This window comes from Doryrhamphus excisus, chromosome 21, assembly GCF_030265055.1.
Source record: "Doryrhamphus excisus isolate RoL2022-K1 chromosome 21, RoL_Dexc_1.0, whole genome shotgun sequence".
Classification (NCBI taxonomy): domain Eukaryota; kingdom Metazoa; phylum Chordata; class Actinopteri; order Syngnathiformes; family Syngnathidae; genus Doryrhamphus; species Doryrhamphus excisus.
The window spans coordinates 9,436,727-9,453,676 of record NC_080486.1 but is presented as its reverse complement, the minus strand read 5'-3'; the positions used below and the strand labels follow the sequence as shown (position 1 = coordinate 9,453,676).

Below are 16,950 nucleotides of genomic sequence, written 5' to 3'. Positions count from 1 at the left end.
GCTCTTTTCAAAACACGATGGAAAATGTTAGCCAGTAAAACGTTGGAAGAGTTCGAGCCTCGGAAATAAACGCGGTGGCAGCCGAGTAGCGTGAGGCATCCAGCGCAGGTCTCACAGGATAAAAGTGACGCAATACGGGCCAAAAAGGGAGGGGGGCACAAGTACTGTATGTTGACTATTACAAGCTAGAACAGCCCCCCCCCTCCTTTACTCCACCCCACCACGTCCCAAGCAGTCCCGCCCAAAAGCTGAGGCCCATCTGGAGAGCCTCGTGACCCGACTGATTGAAAGCAGTTGGGTCTCTCGGTGAGATATGGACACTGGAATGTTGGGACTGTGGAAAGGCCCCAGAATAAGTGCATCGGGGGGGTGTGCACATTTCAACGCCGCGGTTTGTGATGGTTTGTGAGCGAGTGGCTACGTGTCTATTAGCACCAGCAGGGATAATGTTTTTTTTTTTTTTTTTAAAGAAATGCATGAAACCACATTCACAGGCTTGTCATGTGCATACCAAAGCAACAGGTGATGCTGTAACCCAAAACCGTAACGCCATATTAGCCAAGTAGCGTCTTGATGGACCTTGGTGCTTTAACGGGTACTGTTGACGTCAAAGTATATACATATGTATGCTGCTGGTTAAGTGTAAATCAAGCTGCTTGTTCAGTTTAGCAGTAGTGTTAGCTTTCCAACAGTGCCATGTTTGTCACATTTGGTAATGGTAATGGTTTCATTTCATTTGAACATACATCAGATTACAATTGAATGCATCACATAATCAGTTCACAGTTCCACATGTCCAAAAGGAGTAGGAAGAAGCAAAGCTTATTAAATCCTACCCCTCCATCTGGTACTTTTACAATCAGTAACTGTTACATTTGTTCACTTCCTGCTTTCCTAATATAGATTAAGGGTTTTTTTTTTGATTTTTTGAATTTTATTTAAATTTTTATTTATTTATTATTATATTATTTCCTAATATAGTTTAAGTTTTTTTTTTATTTTTATTATTATTATTTATTTAATTTCACCATAATGGGGGCTTTTGTAATGGTTTTATTTCATTTGAACATGCATCAGATTACAATTGAATGCATCACATAATCAGTTCACAGTTCCACATGTCCAAAAGGAGTAGGAAGAAGCAAAGCTTATTAAATCCTACCCCTCCATCTGGTACTTTTACAATCAGTAACTGTTACATTTGTTCACTTCCTGCTTTCCATAATACAGTTTAAGTTTTTTTTTTAATAATGCACCTCGTACTGAAGTACGAGGTGATATGACCATCCATAGTAACTGTAAATATAGTGATATGTATAGCACATCATGACTGGTTTTACAATCAGTGACTGTTACATTTGTTCACTTCCTGCTTTCCTAATGTAGTTTAAGTTTTTTTATTTTTTAAATTTTTTTTGTCCTGTACCGAATTACGAGGCGATATGACCAATGATTTGTCTTTTGATTTCTGGACTTATTCATGACAGTTGCTGGTCTTGGACTTGTTAGCTTGTTTTGTTAGCATTTGCACATTTAACTACTTATGGTTTGAATTGTCTTCTGTTTTTGTTGACCTTTTTAGCTGACGTTCTGTTGACATGGATATGTAGCACGTATGCATTGATGGTAGCTTTAGCTCTGACGGCGGTTTTAAAAGGCTAACAAAACAAAAAATCTGTGTATTCATGTTAGTTGAAAGGCCTCCACCTGTGTCAATTCCACATCTCCTCCACACCTGCCAACTTCGTAGCTTTCCACCGCTCTCCCAGAACCTGATTTTTTTTTTTTTTTTAACAACAGAAACCCGTGGAGCGGGCATCATTCTCTTGTAAATAGAAACCAGGCCCAGATCCTAATTGGTGCTGATGTAGCTTACCGCAGATGATCTTCACTGCTGCCGTCCCAACAGGGGATGCACCGTGCGGTTTTTTTTTTATGTCGAGCCTGCTTTAATTGAATAACGAGGCAACGATACATGGAAGGAAAGCCCCCCCAAAAAGAAGCGGTTAAGACTTTTTAGACATCGCAGAAGCATGCATGTCGCATCATATTATGTCATCAAATGACAATATTGGCTCAGATGTGCTAATGGAGACTTTTCAAAGTTTACTTCCCTTCATTTAGCTCATAAAAAACACACAGTTATGTCATCACTGTGTCCTAAAGTGGCGCTAATGTTGGCAGACGCTAACAACCAGGGTGTCTTTTTCGGAAAATCCTCAGTAATCATCGTTATTTTAGTTATTTTTGTGACCCCCATGCATAAAAAAAAGCTACATTTGGCAGACAGGTCAGAGACCGAAGGACTCGGCGCTTTGCTACAGCGACCACACCCGGAACCAGCTGGAAACAATAAGAACTCCTCATCTCTCCTCCGTCTCTGTTAGCATGTGTCACTGCACCTCATAAGTCGACATAAGGATCTCCTTCTGGTCGACACCCTCCTTCTTTTGTTTACCATGCAATGCTCGCTCGGGGCCCCCCCTCCCCGAATAAAGACAAGGAGGGAGTGTCCGGTGCATTCTCCCATCGCCACAATAAACACTCATCAACTCGTTAGCCGCTTAAATACAAAAAAATACAGCCAAGGAAGAACACACATGGATGTCATTTGTGCGCTAAAAGCTAAAAAAAAAAATAGCACACAAAAACATTTGGCACCATCTTCAACCGGTGACCTCCCCTTCCTTTGGCGCTGTCACATTGGTTTTCAGCTCAATTCATCACCCTTGATTAATAAATCACGGTGTATTTGGACATGGAGGGACGCTCTTGAACGCTGTTCTGCCAAGAAGACAGATAGAAAGAGAAACGGCCACTTAATGGCTCTTTTGCTGGGATGTCTCCAGACACAGAGAGAGGATGCTTGAAGGAAGCTAGAAGGACACCAGAAGGTCACAGTTGTAAGCCAATGAGACTCACTTAAATGATGCATGAGAATAAAGGGTGACTGACACACCCCTAGTCACGTTATATAGATTAATTACACAAGGGATTATTCTGATTATTTGTCCAGAGAGAGAGCATCCTTGCTCCGCCCACTAGCGAGGCTCCTCCCTATTGCACCAAAGAGAGCCGCAGCGTTTCCTCCAGTCGAGCTTCAGCAGCATCCTTCTTTTTTCTTTTTTACGGGTGAGCTCATAAAATAATAACAAGGAGCGTGCATCGGTGTGTCGCCAAGGTTACGCCCCAAGCAAGTGTGGGCACCGGGGTAGCATCAGCAGTCCCTGTTCACATATGTCACAGGGATTATGTGTTGTGGAGAAGGAGGGGGGGATGTTTTTTTTTCTGTTTTTTTTTTAACACGGTGACAGTATGAGGTGAATCAGCATTCTGCTCACGCCGCCTTTTTTTTTCGCTATACGGGCCAAACTGCTGAGGCTCAAATTTATGGCCGCCGGCAAAGTGTGTCCTGGAAGCCCCGTTGACGCAGCACTCTTATTAAAAAAAGGAGGATTTCTTCCTGTTCTTCTAGCCGGGGTATCAAATGTGACCTACTTGTGTATAATCTATGGCCAGGTTAAAACTGCACTGCGCTGTGTGTGTAAACATTAACTCGCCTCTGCAGGGGGTCGGACTGAGCTACTGCTTTTTTAAAAGGCGCCAGGTATTAAGTGGCGTGTTTTGTTATTGTAAATCTGCACACAACAATGTAGCATTAAAGGGGACCTACAGTATTATACTCATTTTTGGCCCTTTGTATTGAGTTGTGGACTCCTATAGAGGAAGCTACACACAATAGCAAGCTTTCTAGATCTTCTTTTATCAGCACCTATTCAAGCTGCACCCGGGGATGCCCATATAACAAGGCACAAGGCTCACTTGTGCACACAACAAAGTAGCATTAAAGGGGACCTACAGTATTATAGTCATTTTTGGCCGTTTGTATTGAGTTGTGGACTCCTGTAGAGCAAGCTACACACAATAACACACACAGAAAGCTTTCTAGATCTTCTTTTATCAGCACCTATTCCAGCTGTGTTTGCTTGGATTTACAAAATTCCACCCACAACCCTCTTCCTGTGATTGGTCCCACTCAGCTCGTACAGCTTACACCCGGGGATGCCCATATAAGGGCACAAGGGCTCACTTGTTATTGTAAATCTGCACACAATAATGTAGCATTAAAGGGGACCTACAGTGGTAGTTCAATTCCATTTAAAAATGGAAAAATGCTCATTTTTGGCCCTTTGTATTGAGTTGTGGACTCCTATAGAGCAAGCTACACACAATAACACGCACAGAAAGCTTTCTAGATCTTCTTTTATCAGCACCTATTCCAGCTGTGTTTGTTTGGATTTACAAAATTCCACCCACAACCCTCTTCCTGTGATTGGTCCCACTCAGCTCATATAGCTTGCACCCGAGGATGCCCATATAAGGGCGCAAGGCTCACTTGTTATTGTAAATCTGCACACAACAATGTAGCATTAATGGGGACCTACAGTATTATGCTCATTTGTGGCCCTTTGTATTGAGTTGTGGACTCCTATAGAGGAAGCTACACACAATAACAAGCTTTCTAGATCTTCTTTTATCAGCACCTATTCCAGCTGTGTTTGCTTGGATTTACAAAACGGTCAGTTTGAATTTATTCCACCCACAACCCTCTTCCTGTGATTGGTCCCACTCAGCTCGTACAGCTTGCACCCGGGGATGCCCATATAAGGGCACAAGGCTCACTTGTTATTGTAAATCTGCAGTACAGTATTATAGTCATTATAGTCATTTTTGTCTGTTTGTATTGAGTTGTGGACTCCTATAGAGCAAGCTACACACAATAACACGCACAGAAAGCTTTCTAGATCTTCTTTTATCAGCACCTATTCCAGCTGTGTTTGCTTGGATTTCAGTTTGAATTTATTCCACCCACAACCCTCTTCCTGTAATTGGTCCCACTCATGCCCATATAAGGGCACAAGGCTCACTATGAAATCAGTGAGTTCCAAATGCGTCAGAAAAGTGGAAAAAGCATCATAGGTCCCCTGTAAAGATGGAGTGGGACACAAAACACTAGCATAGTCATCCCTCGTTTATCACAATTAATTGGTTCCAAACCTGACCGTGATAAATGAATTTCCGCAAATAAGGATTTCTTATATATAAATGGAGTAAAAAAACAAAAAACTTATTTCCGACCTTATAAATCCATGTTTTAACATTATTAGAGGCTTCAAGACATGAAATAACAACCCTATAGTCACCTTTCAACTCATATTATCCAATATAGCAGATGCAATAATAGAAAATTAAGACATAAATATGACTTGTACACGTTGCTATAAATACGTTTTAATGAATAATAGTGCATTAAAATAGGAAGCAATATGATTTATTAATTTGAAAACTCACGATAGAGTGAAGCCACAAAATTGGAACCACAAAGTGGCGATGGGAGACTGTAATATAAATATGTAGCACGCTTTTTGGATCAAAACGGGAAATATCTGCCACATGTGCGAAGATGAGAAGTTTTTATATGTCTTCCTGGGACTGCGTTGGAAGTTTTATGACACTTCTTCCCCCCTTCTTCCCCTTTTTTTTTTTTTCCCTTGCGGTATTCACTGCCCCTGAACTGCTTTCATATGCTAATGTTTGGGGCGATTGTGCGGGCCAACAGCCTGGAATGCTTCTCCACAAAGGAGAAATGAGATGGAAGGAGAGCGCAGAGAAAGGAACAGACAAGAGAACTCAGAAGAAGAAGGATGGGATGGACCGGAAAAATCCAGAAAACATGATACAAATTAACAGATATGGACATTATCTCTCGTTTCAGACCCGGGCCCTAATGGGGGGCGGGCGGCTTTCTTCCTGTGCTTGGTGTGTCCCTGTCCAACCGGGAGGCTAATGTACGAGGTGAGAAGTCATCAACCAACATTCCGACTTCAGAAGCCACAATCCTTATATGCAACCTGCCACTTCGCTCCAGACAGACCCTTTAGGGGTGGACAGCAGGTGCACCAATTAGGGTCCCATGGGTTCCCCCCCGCTTGGATGCTCGGTATAATTGGTCCCTTCATGTATGAATTATTAATCCTAGTTGCTCTTTGAGGTTTTTTTCTGACACACAAACCTGGTTAAACCCTTCGGTGTTATGTCCAAACTATCACAGCAAAGTGTCAAAACAGGAAGTAAACAGGAAGTAACCGTAACCAGAGCTAGTTTTGGTGGACAGAGTGAGGCTCAGTACATATTTATGTATTTCGAACATTGATATTAAAGTTAATACTTCCATAAATACCTTAATCTGGGCAACATATTAACACAGCTGTATAATTCTTACAGGCGCCACTTCTCCGACACGAAATATTTCACGAGTCCACCATCACACAAAGGCGCGTCTTCAGCACCTCAGACAGCCAAGTAGTTTCACCGCAAACAGAGGCCTATCAGTTAGGACGTAAACAATTCCCAGCGCTCCCGAAATTGAATTTAGGGTCGAGGTTGGGGGAATCACGGACCCCGGCACGGCGAACCCGTCTGTACTCCTAACATCAGGAATTCAAAAGAAAGGCTACAATGAGATGCTTGTGTTAGTGTCCAATGAAAAGACCGAAACAGTAAGACTGTACAGACACCACAAAGAACACTGTATGTGAAAGCCACATCAGTATGCGCTATTGCTTAGTGGACTAGTTTGAGTCCCGTCCCGTCCCGTTCCTAATGTGGAAAGACTTGGATTTTTGCACCCTGACACCGTTTCAATTTATAGCATTTGATATGTCTGAAAATATAGATTCAACAATGCCAAAAGTGCTTCCGTGAGGCGGAATCGAACGTTAGCAACACTATTGTGTATATATGTGCTACAGTCACATTTAAACAGAAGCATCATACAATGTTAACCAAAAAACAACAACAATCAAACATTAAACTACCTTGTCTGTAACTGATTGACAGCTAGTTGGCAGAGATTTATTTTAAGATGTGTAGCAAAGCCTGCTTTGCTCAAAGTTAAGCAGACGTCAAAAGTGATCGTTTTCTATCAAAAGTGTTTCATAAACTGACAGAACATCATTAAAACGTCCATTTTGATACCATTAATGACAGGTAACAATGCTATGATTCACATTAGCCACGTTTACATGGACCCAAATATTCCAATTCCATTCGGGTTATTTGCTCAAACGGAAAGAATGTAACCTTTGTATACACCTCATTCCGAAAGAAAAGTGCCGATCCGAATGAATATATAATCGGATTCACAGGGGTTGGAATATTCCTTTCCCCAATCCGATTGAGGTATCTTTTTTTCTTCTTCTGTTGTTTATTAGCGGTTGGCAAGCAGCTTTCGTGTGCATTAGCGCCATCTGTGGAACAGAATCTAAACCCTTCTATACGCCATTCATAAGTCCAGTTTTATTAAAAAAAGAAAATACATATCTATATATATATATATATAAAACATGTGCCGAGTTTAATTATAAAATATTTTCCTGAATAAAAAAAAATTATAATAATAAAACAAAGCAGCACTACATTTTTAACATTTTGAAAAAAAATCTACACATTTTTAATAATTAGATTTGTACAATTTCTTTAAAAAAAATACCCAATAACAGAAGAAAAGTGCCAATCCGAATGAATATATAATCGGATTCAAAGGGTTGGAATATTCCTTTCCCCAATCCGATTGAAGTCAAACAGAAAGTTGTCAGACTGCGTTCTTCGTGGTGTTTTTCTTCTTCTGTTGTTTATTAGCAGCTTTCGTGTGCATTAGCGCCATCGGTGGAACAGAATCTAAACCCTTCTATACGCCATTCACAAGTCCAGTTTTATTAAAAAAAGAAAATACATATCTATATAAAACATGTGCTGAGATTAATTATAAAATATTAGCTTAAGATTGAAATTTATCTTTTTTTTGTTGCCGGGTGCGTTCATTCAGCGAATGCTGACATATGACGTTCTTCGATTCTTAAAAAAAATGGAGGCGAGCAATCGGCGCTGGACTGCTAAGGAAAGTTTGTTTTTGATTTAAACTAAATTTCAAGACCGGACGAAGGAAAAACTGGGAATACGTAGTTATTCCAACAAGTGAAAAAAAAATGGAGGAAGTTGGTATCACGTGATGTTGGTGTTTACGTTTTACTGCGCATGCCCCATTGACTATTCTGGTTGATTATAGCGGCGCATGTAGACACGCGATTGGAATATTCCTTTCCATGTATACCATTGCTTTCGGAAAGAGGAAAAACTCCTCATGTAAACGTGGCTACTGATTCAACTGGGACCTAGACTCGGGTCAGAAAAATGAAAAATCTTGCAAGATAAACAAACATATAAGGGGGTGGAGGCCAGAAAACCGGTAGTCATGTGACACCGATATGAAGTACTTAACAAAACACATCAAGAAGGTGAAAGCCTGGAAGCAAAATATTCGATTCAACAATGTAAAAAAAGTAATTGGAGTCACATGGGTAAATAACTTAATAAGCCACATTTAATAACCCCCCCCCCCCCCGACCCCCTGAGACTGCATGGCCGGCAACCACAGGGAGGGACACTCGGAGGTCAGCATGCCAGGCACGCCACAGTTTCCACTTCCACTGCTCAATGAATGCCGGCTATTAATACAGCAGATATCGGGGATGCCATTCCCGGAACCCCCCCCCCCCCCCCCCCCCCCCCCCCGCCCCCCCAAGAGAGCACCAGAGGACACAGTTGACATCATCAAATCCCAGGAAAAACCGACCTGATTGTTCCAGGCACAGTAGAGATCACAGACCAGGCTCCAGTTGTTGTTGATCATACAGTCGAGAACCTTAACATGTGACATCTTGAAGAAGTTAGATTCCTTCGGCTGCTTGTAGCGGTGCTCCACGAGGCCACGCCAGTGCCAGGGGACGATGGGGGACCGTCAACAGAAGGCGCCGGGTGCATCTCCATACCCATCTGTGACCCCAGCGGGTAACCTCCTAGCTTCAGCTGCCTTCATTACCATATGTTAATGAGGGGATCATCAAGAAAATAACTTCCCGGAAGAAAAAGTGTCCACCGTGAGAAAGTACACCTTGCATCGCTATGGTTACAGAGCTCACTGCGACATCACGGTGCACCACTGAGCTCGCCTCTGCAGCTAAATGATCACAAACGCAATGCAGGAACCACGGAACTATCTCACCTCTCCACTCGAAGAACGTTCCACAAAAGCGTGTCCCTGATTGTCTGGAGGAGGGGGTGCCGCAGCCCCCCCACCACCGCCGCAGAGCACCACTTCCTCTCCAAAGAAGATGGCACCACTACCGGGTGCCAGTAACTAGTAGCCGTCTAGGATTGTTTACATTCCTCCTTTTGAGGCTCTACGACACCCAGATGGTTGCGATTGCGGGACTGAGAAGAAGCGCTACAACCAATTAGCAGTGAGACGTTACCCCCTTGAGGCGGGGGTTTAAAGATGTTCATACATTTTAATAACCCTTGTGTGTGACGCTGCTGGACTTCCTCTTTGGCTCGTTCACAAAGATCTTAGGGTCAAAAACGCAAAAAATGTCGACTCGGGTTCCACTTTAAAGACTTAAAACTAGCTTATTTTAGGTTAGCCGTCAATCATTCTACCCTCTTTCCTACTATTTTTATAATATCTCAACATTGGTTTAATTTCGATGTGGCACCATTTCCACTCAGCAGTCCAAACCTTCAGGCTATCTTTAGATAATAACCCCGTTTCAGGAGCAATCGGAAGAGCTTATCTCGGAAATGACACAAGAAACAAGAGTTTCCGTTAGCCAGCAGCACGGGCTAGGCGTGGTTTGTCGACCGACAAAACGGGTGACTATGTCTGATTCTCGATGTCTCGATGCTATATAGTCTTTATTCATTCATTCATTTTCTACCGCTTTTCCTCACAAGGGTCGCAGGCGTGCTGGAGCCTATCCCAGCTGTCTTCGGGCAAGAGAGGCGGGGTACACCCTGGACTGGTCGCCAGCCAATCACAGGGCACATATAGACAAACAACCATTCACACTCACATTCATACCTATGGACAATTTGGAGTCGCTAATTAACCTAGCATGTTTTTGGAATGTGGGAGGAAACCGGAGTACCCGGAGAAAACCCACGGGGAGAACATGCAAACTCCACACAGAGATGGCCGAGGGTGGAATTGAACCCTGGTCTCCTAGCTGTAAGGTCTGCGCGCTAACCACTAGACCGCCGTGCCGCCCGGGTTAATATTTTAATATTTGAAATGTATTGATTAATAATATTAAGAGGATATTCATTCATTAATTTTCTACCACTTATCCTCTCAAGGGTCGCGGAGAGTGCTGGAGCCTATCCCAGCTGTCTTCTGGCAAGAGGCGGGATACACCCTGGACTGGTGGCCAGCCAATACAGTATGGGAAACCTTTTAAGGAGTTGTTTTCTTTTATACTCATATTGGTACATGTTTGTATATTTGAGTGTGAAGTTGCTGTATGATGAATTCAGTGACTGTTATATTGTTATATACAATATTTTTATACACTATACTGTTATATACAATCACAGGGCACATATAGACAAACAACCATTCACACTCACATTCATACCTATGGACAATTTGAAGTCCTTTTAAGGAGTTGTTTTTTAATATTCATATTGGTACATGTTTGTATATTTGAGTGTGAAGTTGCTGTACGATGACTTTAGCGACTGTTATATTGTTATATACAATATTTTTATACACTATACTGTTATATACAATCATAGGGCACATATAGACAAACAACCATTCACACTCACATTCATACCTATGGACAATTTGGAGTCGCTAATTAACCTAGCATGTTTTTGGCCACCCAAAACCCATGCATACACGGGGAGAACATGCAAACTCCACACAGAGATGGCCGAGGGTGGGATTGAACTCGGGTCTCCTAGCTGTGAGGTCTGTAAAACGTTTTTCTCCAGTGTGTATTCTGGTGTGTATTTTCAAATCTGGATTTCGCTAACCACTCGACCACTGTGCAGCTATCCATATCACATGTAACCCATAAATGTAGTTTACAGTTACTATCAGGTGTCATGTATGAGTGTTTTCAGCAGTATTTCCATAATGTATTGCATATTATTATGAGTTATTGTGCAATGTGAGAAAATTTACAAAAGGTACTGTGGCATTATATGTATTTATGCTATTTTAAAACATCCCCAATTGGCCATGGAAATGTGTAGTTTAGCCCCAAACTAGAACTACAAGTCGCTTTACTTTGGACTCAATCAAAAGCAGTTAACATTACATGTAAACAAGCGTGACATCATCCACGCCAATACAATCCAGTCACATGCTAAATATGGATCCGATAGCGCTCTCTGCACGCCATTCCAAAACATTTCATATTGACCTCAGTTGACCACATGTGTGAAACGACCGATATCGATATCAGGACTCATATTGCCAAGATCTCTTTAAAATGACTTCTTTTTTTTTTTTTCTCTCATTCATGAAATCTTTTCCTTCATCACAGTGCCCTACTCTGCCACCCTGCCACAGGAAATAATGCCGTTTCCTGCCAGGACCTCCACAACTCCCACAGACGCTGCGGGGTTAAGCTACAGTAAGTCCTGATAGTGCCCGGTTACATAATGCTCCATTAACAGGAAACTCGTACACGTGGTTAAATGTCACACAAACACAATGTTGCCGCCGGGATGAAAACCATGAAGGGTAAATGAATCTAAAGGGTTTGCTATGACATAAGATGTAGCTTATAAAGTCTAGTGGGGGGGGGGGTTGTCAATGTGATGTGTCAAAGATGGAGGCAGCCAGCAGTGTTGACGGAGATGCCTTGGGCATGTGTAATAGATAGCACCTTTGCCTCACTGAGCATTAGGCTGCTTCTGTTCTGCCTGTCTGCCCACATCTTGGAGACCCCCCCCCCCATCCTCCGTTGGTACAGCCTTCAAAAACCAACAAAAACTAGCGGATCAACAGGGGCAGTCTGGCAAAAAAAGGGCTGGACAATTGCCACGTTTACATGGACCCAAATATTCCAATTCCATTCAGGTTATTTACTCAAATGAATGTAACCTTTGTATACATCTCATTCCGAAAGAAAAGTGCCATTCCGAATGAATATATAATCGGAATATTCCTTTCCCCAATCCGATTGAGGTATCTTGTTACTGCGTATACTGCGTTCTTCTTTGTGATGTTTTTCTTCTTCTGTTTTTTTATTGGCGGTTGGCAAGTAGTTTTTGTGTGCATTAGCGCCATCTGTGGAACAGAATCTAAACCCTTCTATACGCCATTCATAAGTCCAGTTTTATTAAAAAAAGAAAATACATATCTATATAAAACATGTGCCGAGCTTAATTATAAAATATTTTCCTGAATAAAAAAAACTTATAATAATAAAACAAAGCAGCACTACATTTTTAACATTTTGAAAAAAAATCTACACATTTTTAATAATTAGATTTGTACAATTTCTTTAAAAAAAATACCCAATAACAGAAGAAAAGTGCCAATCCGAGGCGAGCAATCGGCACTGGACTATATAAGATGACTGTGTAGCGGGTTCTAGAGATTTTAAAGTGATTCAGAGCTTTTCTTCCTGTCACTCACACCAAAAAACACAAGTTTGAGCTAGTTAGCAAACAACAAAAAAGTTCAGATACAATTTTAGGATAACGGTCATCAAACAAGGGTTGAACAACTCAGAAATATGATACAGACGCAAAAACACAAATGTGTATTGCTCCAAATATACGACAGATTTTCCTTTAAAAAAAGCTTGAAAAATATGTGTCATCTTGGTGTTTATGTTTTACTGCGCATGTCCCATTGACTATTCTAGTTGATTATAGCGCCACATGTAGACACGCAATTGGACTATTCCTTTCCATGTATACCATCGCTTTCGGAAAGAGAAAAACTCCTCATGTAAACATGGCTACTGATTCAATTGGGACCTAACTCGAGTCAGAAAAATTAAAAATCTTGCAATATAAACAAACATGTAGGGGATGGAGGCCAGAAAACCGGTAGTCATGTGACACCGATATGAAGTACTTAAGAAAACACATCAAGAAGGTGAAAGCCTGGAAGGAAAAAAGGATTGCGTTATATCGATATCGAATGATATACAAGATGGATGACGTGTAACAGTACACGCCAATGGACAATGTCATTGTGACAAGGCTTCACGTTACATGCAGCTGGTAGCCGTGGATTAGAACAAGATGATGTGGATTCAACACAGCAGCAGGTTCACACAGGAAGTAGAAAAAAACAATACATTATTATGAATTACCATACCAGTTGGTAAACTGGTGTCACTCATTTATTTAACGGCTAACGCCGAATACCAACGTCACTCCTCCGCACGGGCGCAAGATAAGACCGCTTATCACACATTTTGATGACCTTGAGTGTTGCCGGGCGGATTTCCGTTTCATTTGGAGAAAACAATCGCTTGCCAAATTGTGACCTGACGTTACTTCAGTCGGGAAAAGTTCATTTCCTGGTCACACTTTTTTGCTTTTCAAATGCATGCAAATGTTTTGATAACACCTTCCCACTCGATATCCATTCATAACCTCCTCATCACATTTAAGATTATATTCCCCTTTCTCCGTCACTGATAAGAGATTCCATCTTTCCACAGTTTAAATATAGCATCGCTAAAATAAAATAACACCGTAATGAAAGATGAGGGAACGGGGTTATCAGGTTGGGAGGGAGGAGCGGGTGTGGTGAGCTATATTTAGACAAAAAAGCTGTCTGTTTCATCCTCGCAGCATGAATGAGAGGACGGCGATCGATAAAAGGTGAGGGGAGTCTCAGCATCTGGCCTGTTGGTTGCCTGGCAACCCTTGCAGGCAGTGAACTTTGCTTTCAGGGCAACAAAGCAAGTCACATGTGTGTGTTTACATGTGTGGAAAATAAATACGCTAACACGCATCTTTTGTTTTTTTTGCATAAACAGCACAGCATGGAAGACGGTTTTGTGAAAAGGCAGGCTTCGCTACACGTCTTAAAATAAAGCCCGGAGCTTGGCCAAACGTGGGATCTGTAAGTTTGATTTTTTTTTTTTCTTAGCATGATTCATTTTCTACCGCTTATCCTCACGAGGGTCGCGGGGCCAGCCAATCACAGGGCACATATAGACAAACAACCATTCACACTCACATTCATACCTATGGACAATTTGGAGTCGCTTATTAACCTAGCATGTTTTTGGAATGTGGGAGGGAGCCTAGCCCAGCTGTCTTCGGGCGAGAGGCGGGGTACACCCTGGACTGGTCGCCGGCCAATCACAGGGCACATATAGACAAACAACCATTCACACTCACATTCATACCTATGGACAATTTGGAGTCGCTAATTAACCTAGCATGTTTTTGGAATGGGGGAGGAAACATTCGTTAACATTCATGAAACTTTCAGACCGTTTTAGTGTAGTAAATACATCTGCATCTTATACTTTTGATGATGTGTGTCTTTACTTGAGGAGCCCAGAGAGGGGCTAACGTCATTGCAGCACCCCAATGAATGCGTTGCTCAGATGCAATACAGTATGGGAAAACTTTTAAGGAGTTGTTTTTTTTTTATATTTATATTGGTACATGTTTGTATATTTGAGTGTGAAGTTGCTGTATGATGACTTTAGTGACTTATATTGTTATATACAATATTTTTATACACTATACTGTTATATACAATCACAGGGCACATATAGACAAACAACCATTCACACTCACATTCATACTTACCGACAATTTGGAGTCACCAATTAACCTAGCATGTTTTTGGAATGTGGGAAGAAACCGGACTAGCCGGAAAAAACTCACGCATGCACAGGGGAAAACATACAAACTCCACAGAGAGATGGCCGAGGGTGGGATTGAACTCGGGTCTCCTAGCTGTGAGGTTTGCGTGCTAAACACTCTATCACCGTGCAGCCCATGGTACAGTGTGTATGTGTAAAAAATTAATTATAATTATTTTAGTCATATAATCATTTAGACAATACACTTCCTGTTACTATTGTGGCACCTCTGTGACATAATTGCTAAAAAAATATATATACATATCTTTATTAACAACAACACACAATGTAAGTAAATAAGTTCACAGCTGCTGTGCAAGCAAGCATGATGTTCGGGTCAAAGTGTGCAAGGGAGGGAGGGGGGGGCTGTGTTTCCACGGTTGGGGCGGTGGTCGCAGTGTAAAGGAAGTGGACGAAGAGGAGGGAGGAGGGGGGGGGCTTACTTACTTAGCGAGCGACAACGCCCCTCCCTTAATAATGAGGCGGGATGATGCAAGTAGGAGGGGGAGGGAGGCCTCATTATGGATTTTTTTTTTGGGGGGGGGGGGTAGTTTGTGTGTTGTTGTAGACATGATGACCGAAGATGAGTTCACAGCCTGCCTGAAAAGCGGAAGATCATAGCACTTGACTCCTTATGAGATTGCCGTGATGCTCAATGCCGCTCATAGCCACTCGGAGTTATGCTATCTGTCATGTGACACAATGTTTACATCGATGTTGCCATGGGAACGCACCCTAAAGCTGGGGGGAAAAAAACTCCCATATCCAAAGAAAAACCCTTTATGATGCTTCCGCTTGTTGCCAGGCGGAAGTGGTTAACCGATGCTAATGGAGACATTTATTAGATAGGCGGCTCATGTTCCCTCTCCATTTTATGAGAGACGCCTCGCTCCATCAAGTGTTTGCTCCTCAACCCCCCCCCCCTTCCCCACATTCCCAAAGATTTATATCGTCCATCCTTGCAGAGTTCTGACACGCTAAGAGGATTGCGCTGCGACGCACTGTTGCCATTTTCTGATGATAGGTTAATCCAAAACATGGCAGCACCACTGCACTGTAATGACATGGACAAGCTGGGGGGGGGGGGGCAAAGCTGCAGTGTGATGATGATTAGAGTGACGTAACCACTCAAGTCACCGTGCAGAAGGATGAAACTGTGCCATCCATGTATGTCTGGGGTGCCAAAAAAAAAAAAAAAGATTTTAGCCACACAAATATAAACCTCCTCTTTGTGCTTGTCCCCGGCGGGGTGGGGAGAGACTTGAACCTAGTCACCTCCCACCCCGGACACGCAGGCTTACATTTCTGCGACACATGATGGCACTTGTATGGCATGTCACACGCTCGAAAACTTTTTTTGATGATCACCCCGCGAGAATGTGAACGCACAGAGCCGGGATTGTATCGGAAATAAATGTGACCCTAGTGTGATTCGGGTCACATGATGAACGCTCGTCCGATACTTTAAAAAAAAAAAAAAAAAAACTCAAGGAATTAACATTCTGAAAAGCACACACACACTCTAGCCTCTGTTTCTTACCTCGCATGATGGAGCTATGACTCGATTCTCCTCATTGGCCTGCGGCAAGTCGCTCCAACGCGCCGCCATCATTCCACGTCATAAACACTCAAGGGGGAAAAGTCCTGCAGAGCCCACATGGAGCTGGGAGTGGGTGATGTCAAAAACAGGAAGGGAAATAGATCCTAATCCACGCTGTCGTCCTTCCTCATGTCCTGGTGGAGAGGTGGAAATCTATATGGGACATTTTAACCAATTGAGGAATTAGTTGAACTCCAAAAAAGTAATTATTTATACAAAAACCTGCTCCTGTAGACTCAACGGACACAACCTTAGATACACGAGCACACCTTGTTTATTATCACATTTTTTTTCTTGTGTGCATTACACAAAGTACTTTTTCTGTAAACTTATTTAATATAAAGTTGCATTCAGGAACGCTGCATATTTACATTAACACAAATCAACATGGAGGAAGGAAGGAGTAGTAGGAAAAAGCTATTTATTTAATCCTACCCTTATGTTATATTTAGTATATAACGTACAAAGGAATAAAAACTGCCTCAAAAATAAACACACCATACATAATTAATAATAATAAACAACACTGTTGGCATAAGATGCTGCAGGTGTACTTAATCTAATGTCCAGTGGGTGTTATTGTCAACAATGTGA

General features: G+C 42.1%; 2 protein-coding genes across 5 annotated transcripts in view; one reads left to right on the top strand and one right to left on the bottom strand.

The window, feature by feature from the left end:
* The window catches only part of LOC131109055 (threonine synthase-like 1), a 99,277-nt gene that overhangs the window by 61,814 nt on the left and 20,513 nt on the right, over positions 1-16,950 (top strand). For all 3 annotated transcript variants that reach the window (XM_058060611.1, XM_058060609.1, XM_058060610.1), the window contains 4 exons: positions 5,777-5,856; positions 10,255-10,337; positions 11,451-11,540; positions 13,914-13,999. The gene's annotated coding sequence lies outside the window, so the exon portion shown is untranslated. The remainder of the gene's footprint in view (positions 1-5,776; positions 5,857-10,254; positions 10,338-11,450; positions 11,541-13,913; positions 14,000-16,950) is intronic.
* The window catches only part of LOC131109050 (rho GTPase-activating protein 21), a 61,375-nt gene that overhangs the window by 43,677 nt on the left and 748 nt on the right, over positions 1-16,950 (bottom strand). Inside the window, exon 2 of one of the 2 annotated variants that reach the window (XM_058060597.1) lies at positions 16,297-16,509. In XM_058060597.1, the coding sequence (XP_057916580.1) occupies positions 16,297-16,368 (72 nt within the window). In that variant the 5' untranslated portion in view covers positions 16,369-16,509. Of the gene's footprint in view, positions 1-8,695; positions 16,255-16,296; positions 16,510-16,950 lie in introns of those variants that run through there. The other variant, XM_058060596.1, reaches the window with a different exon arrangement.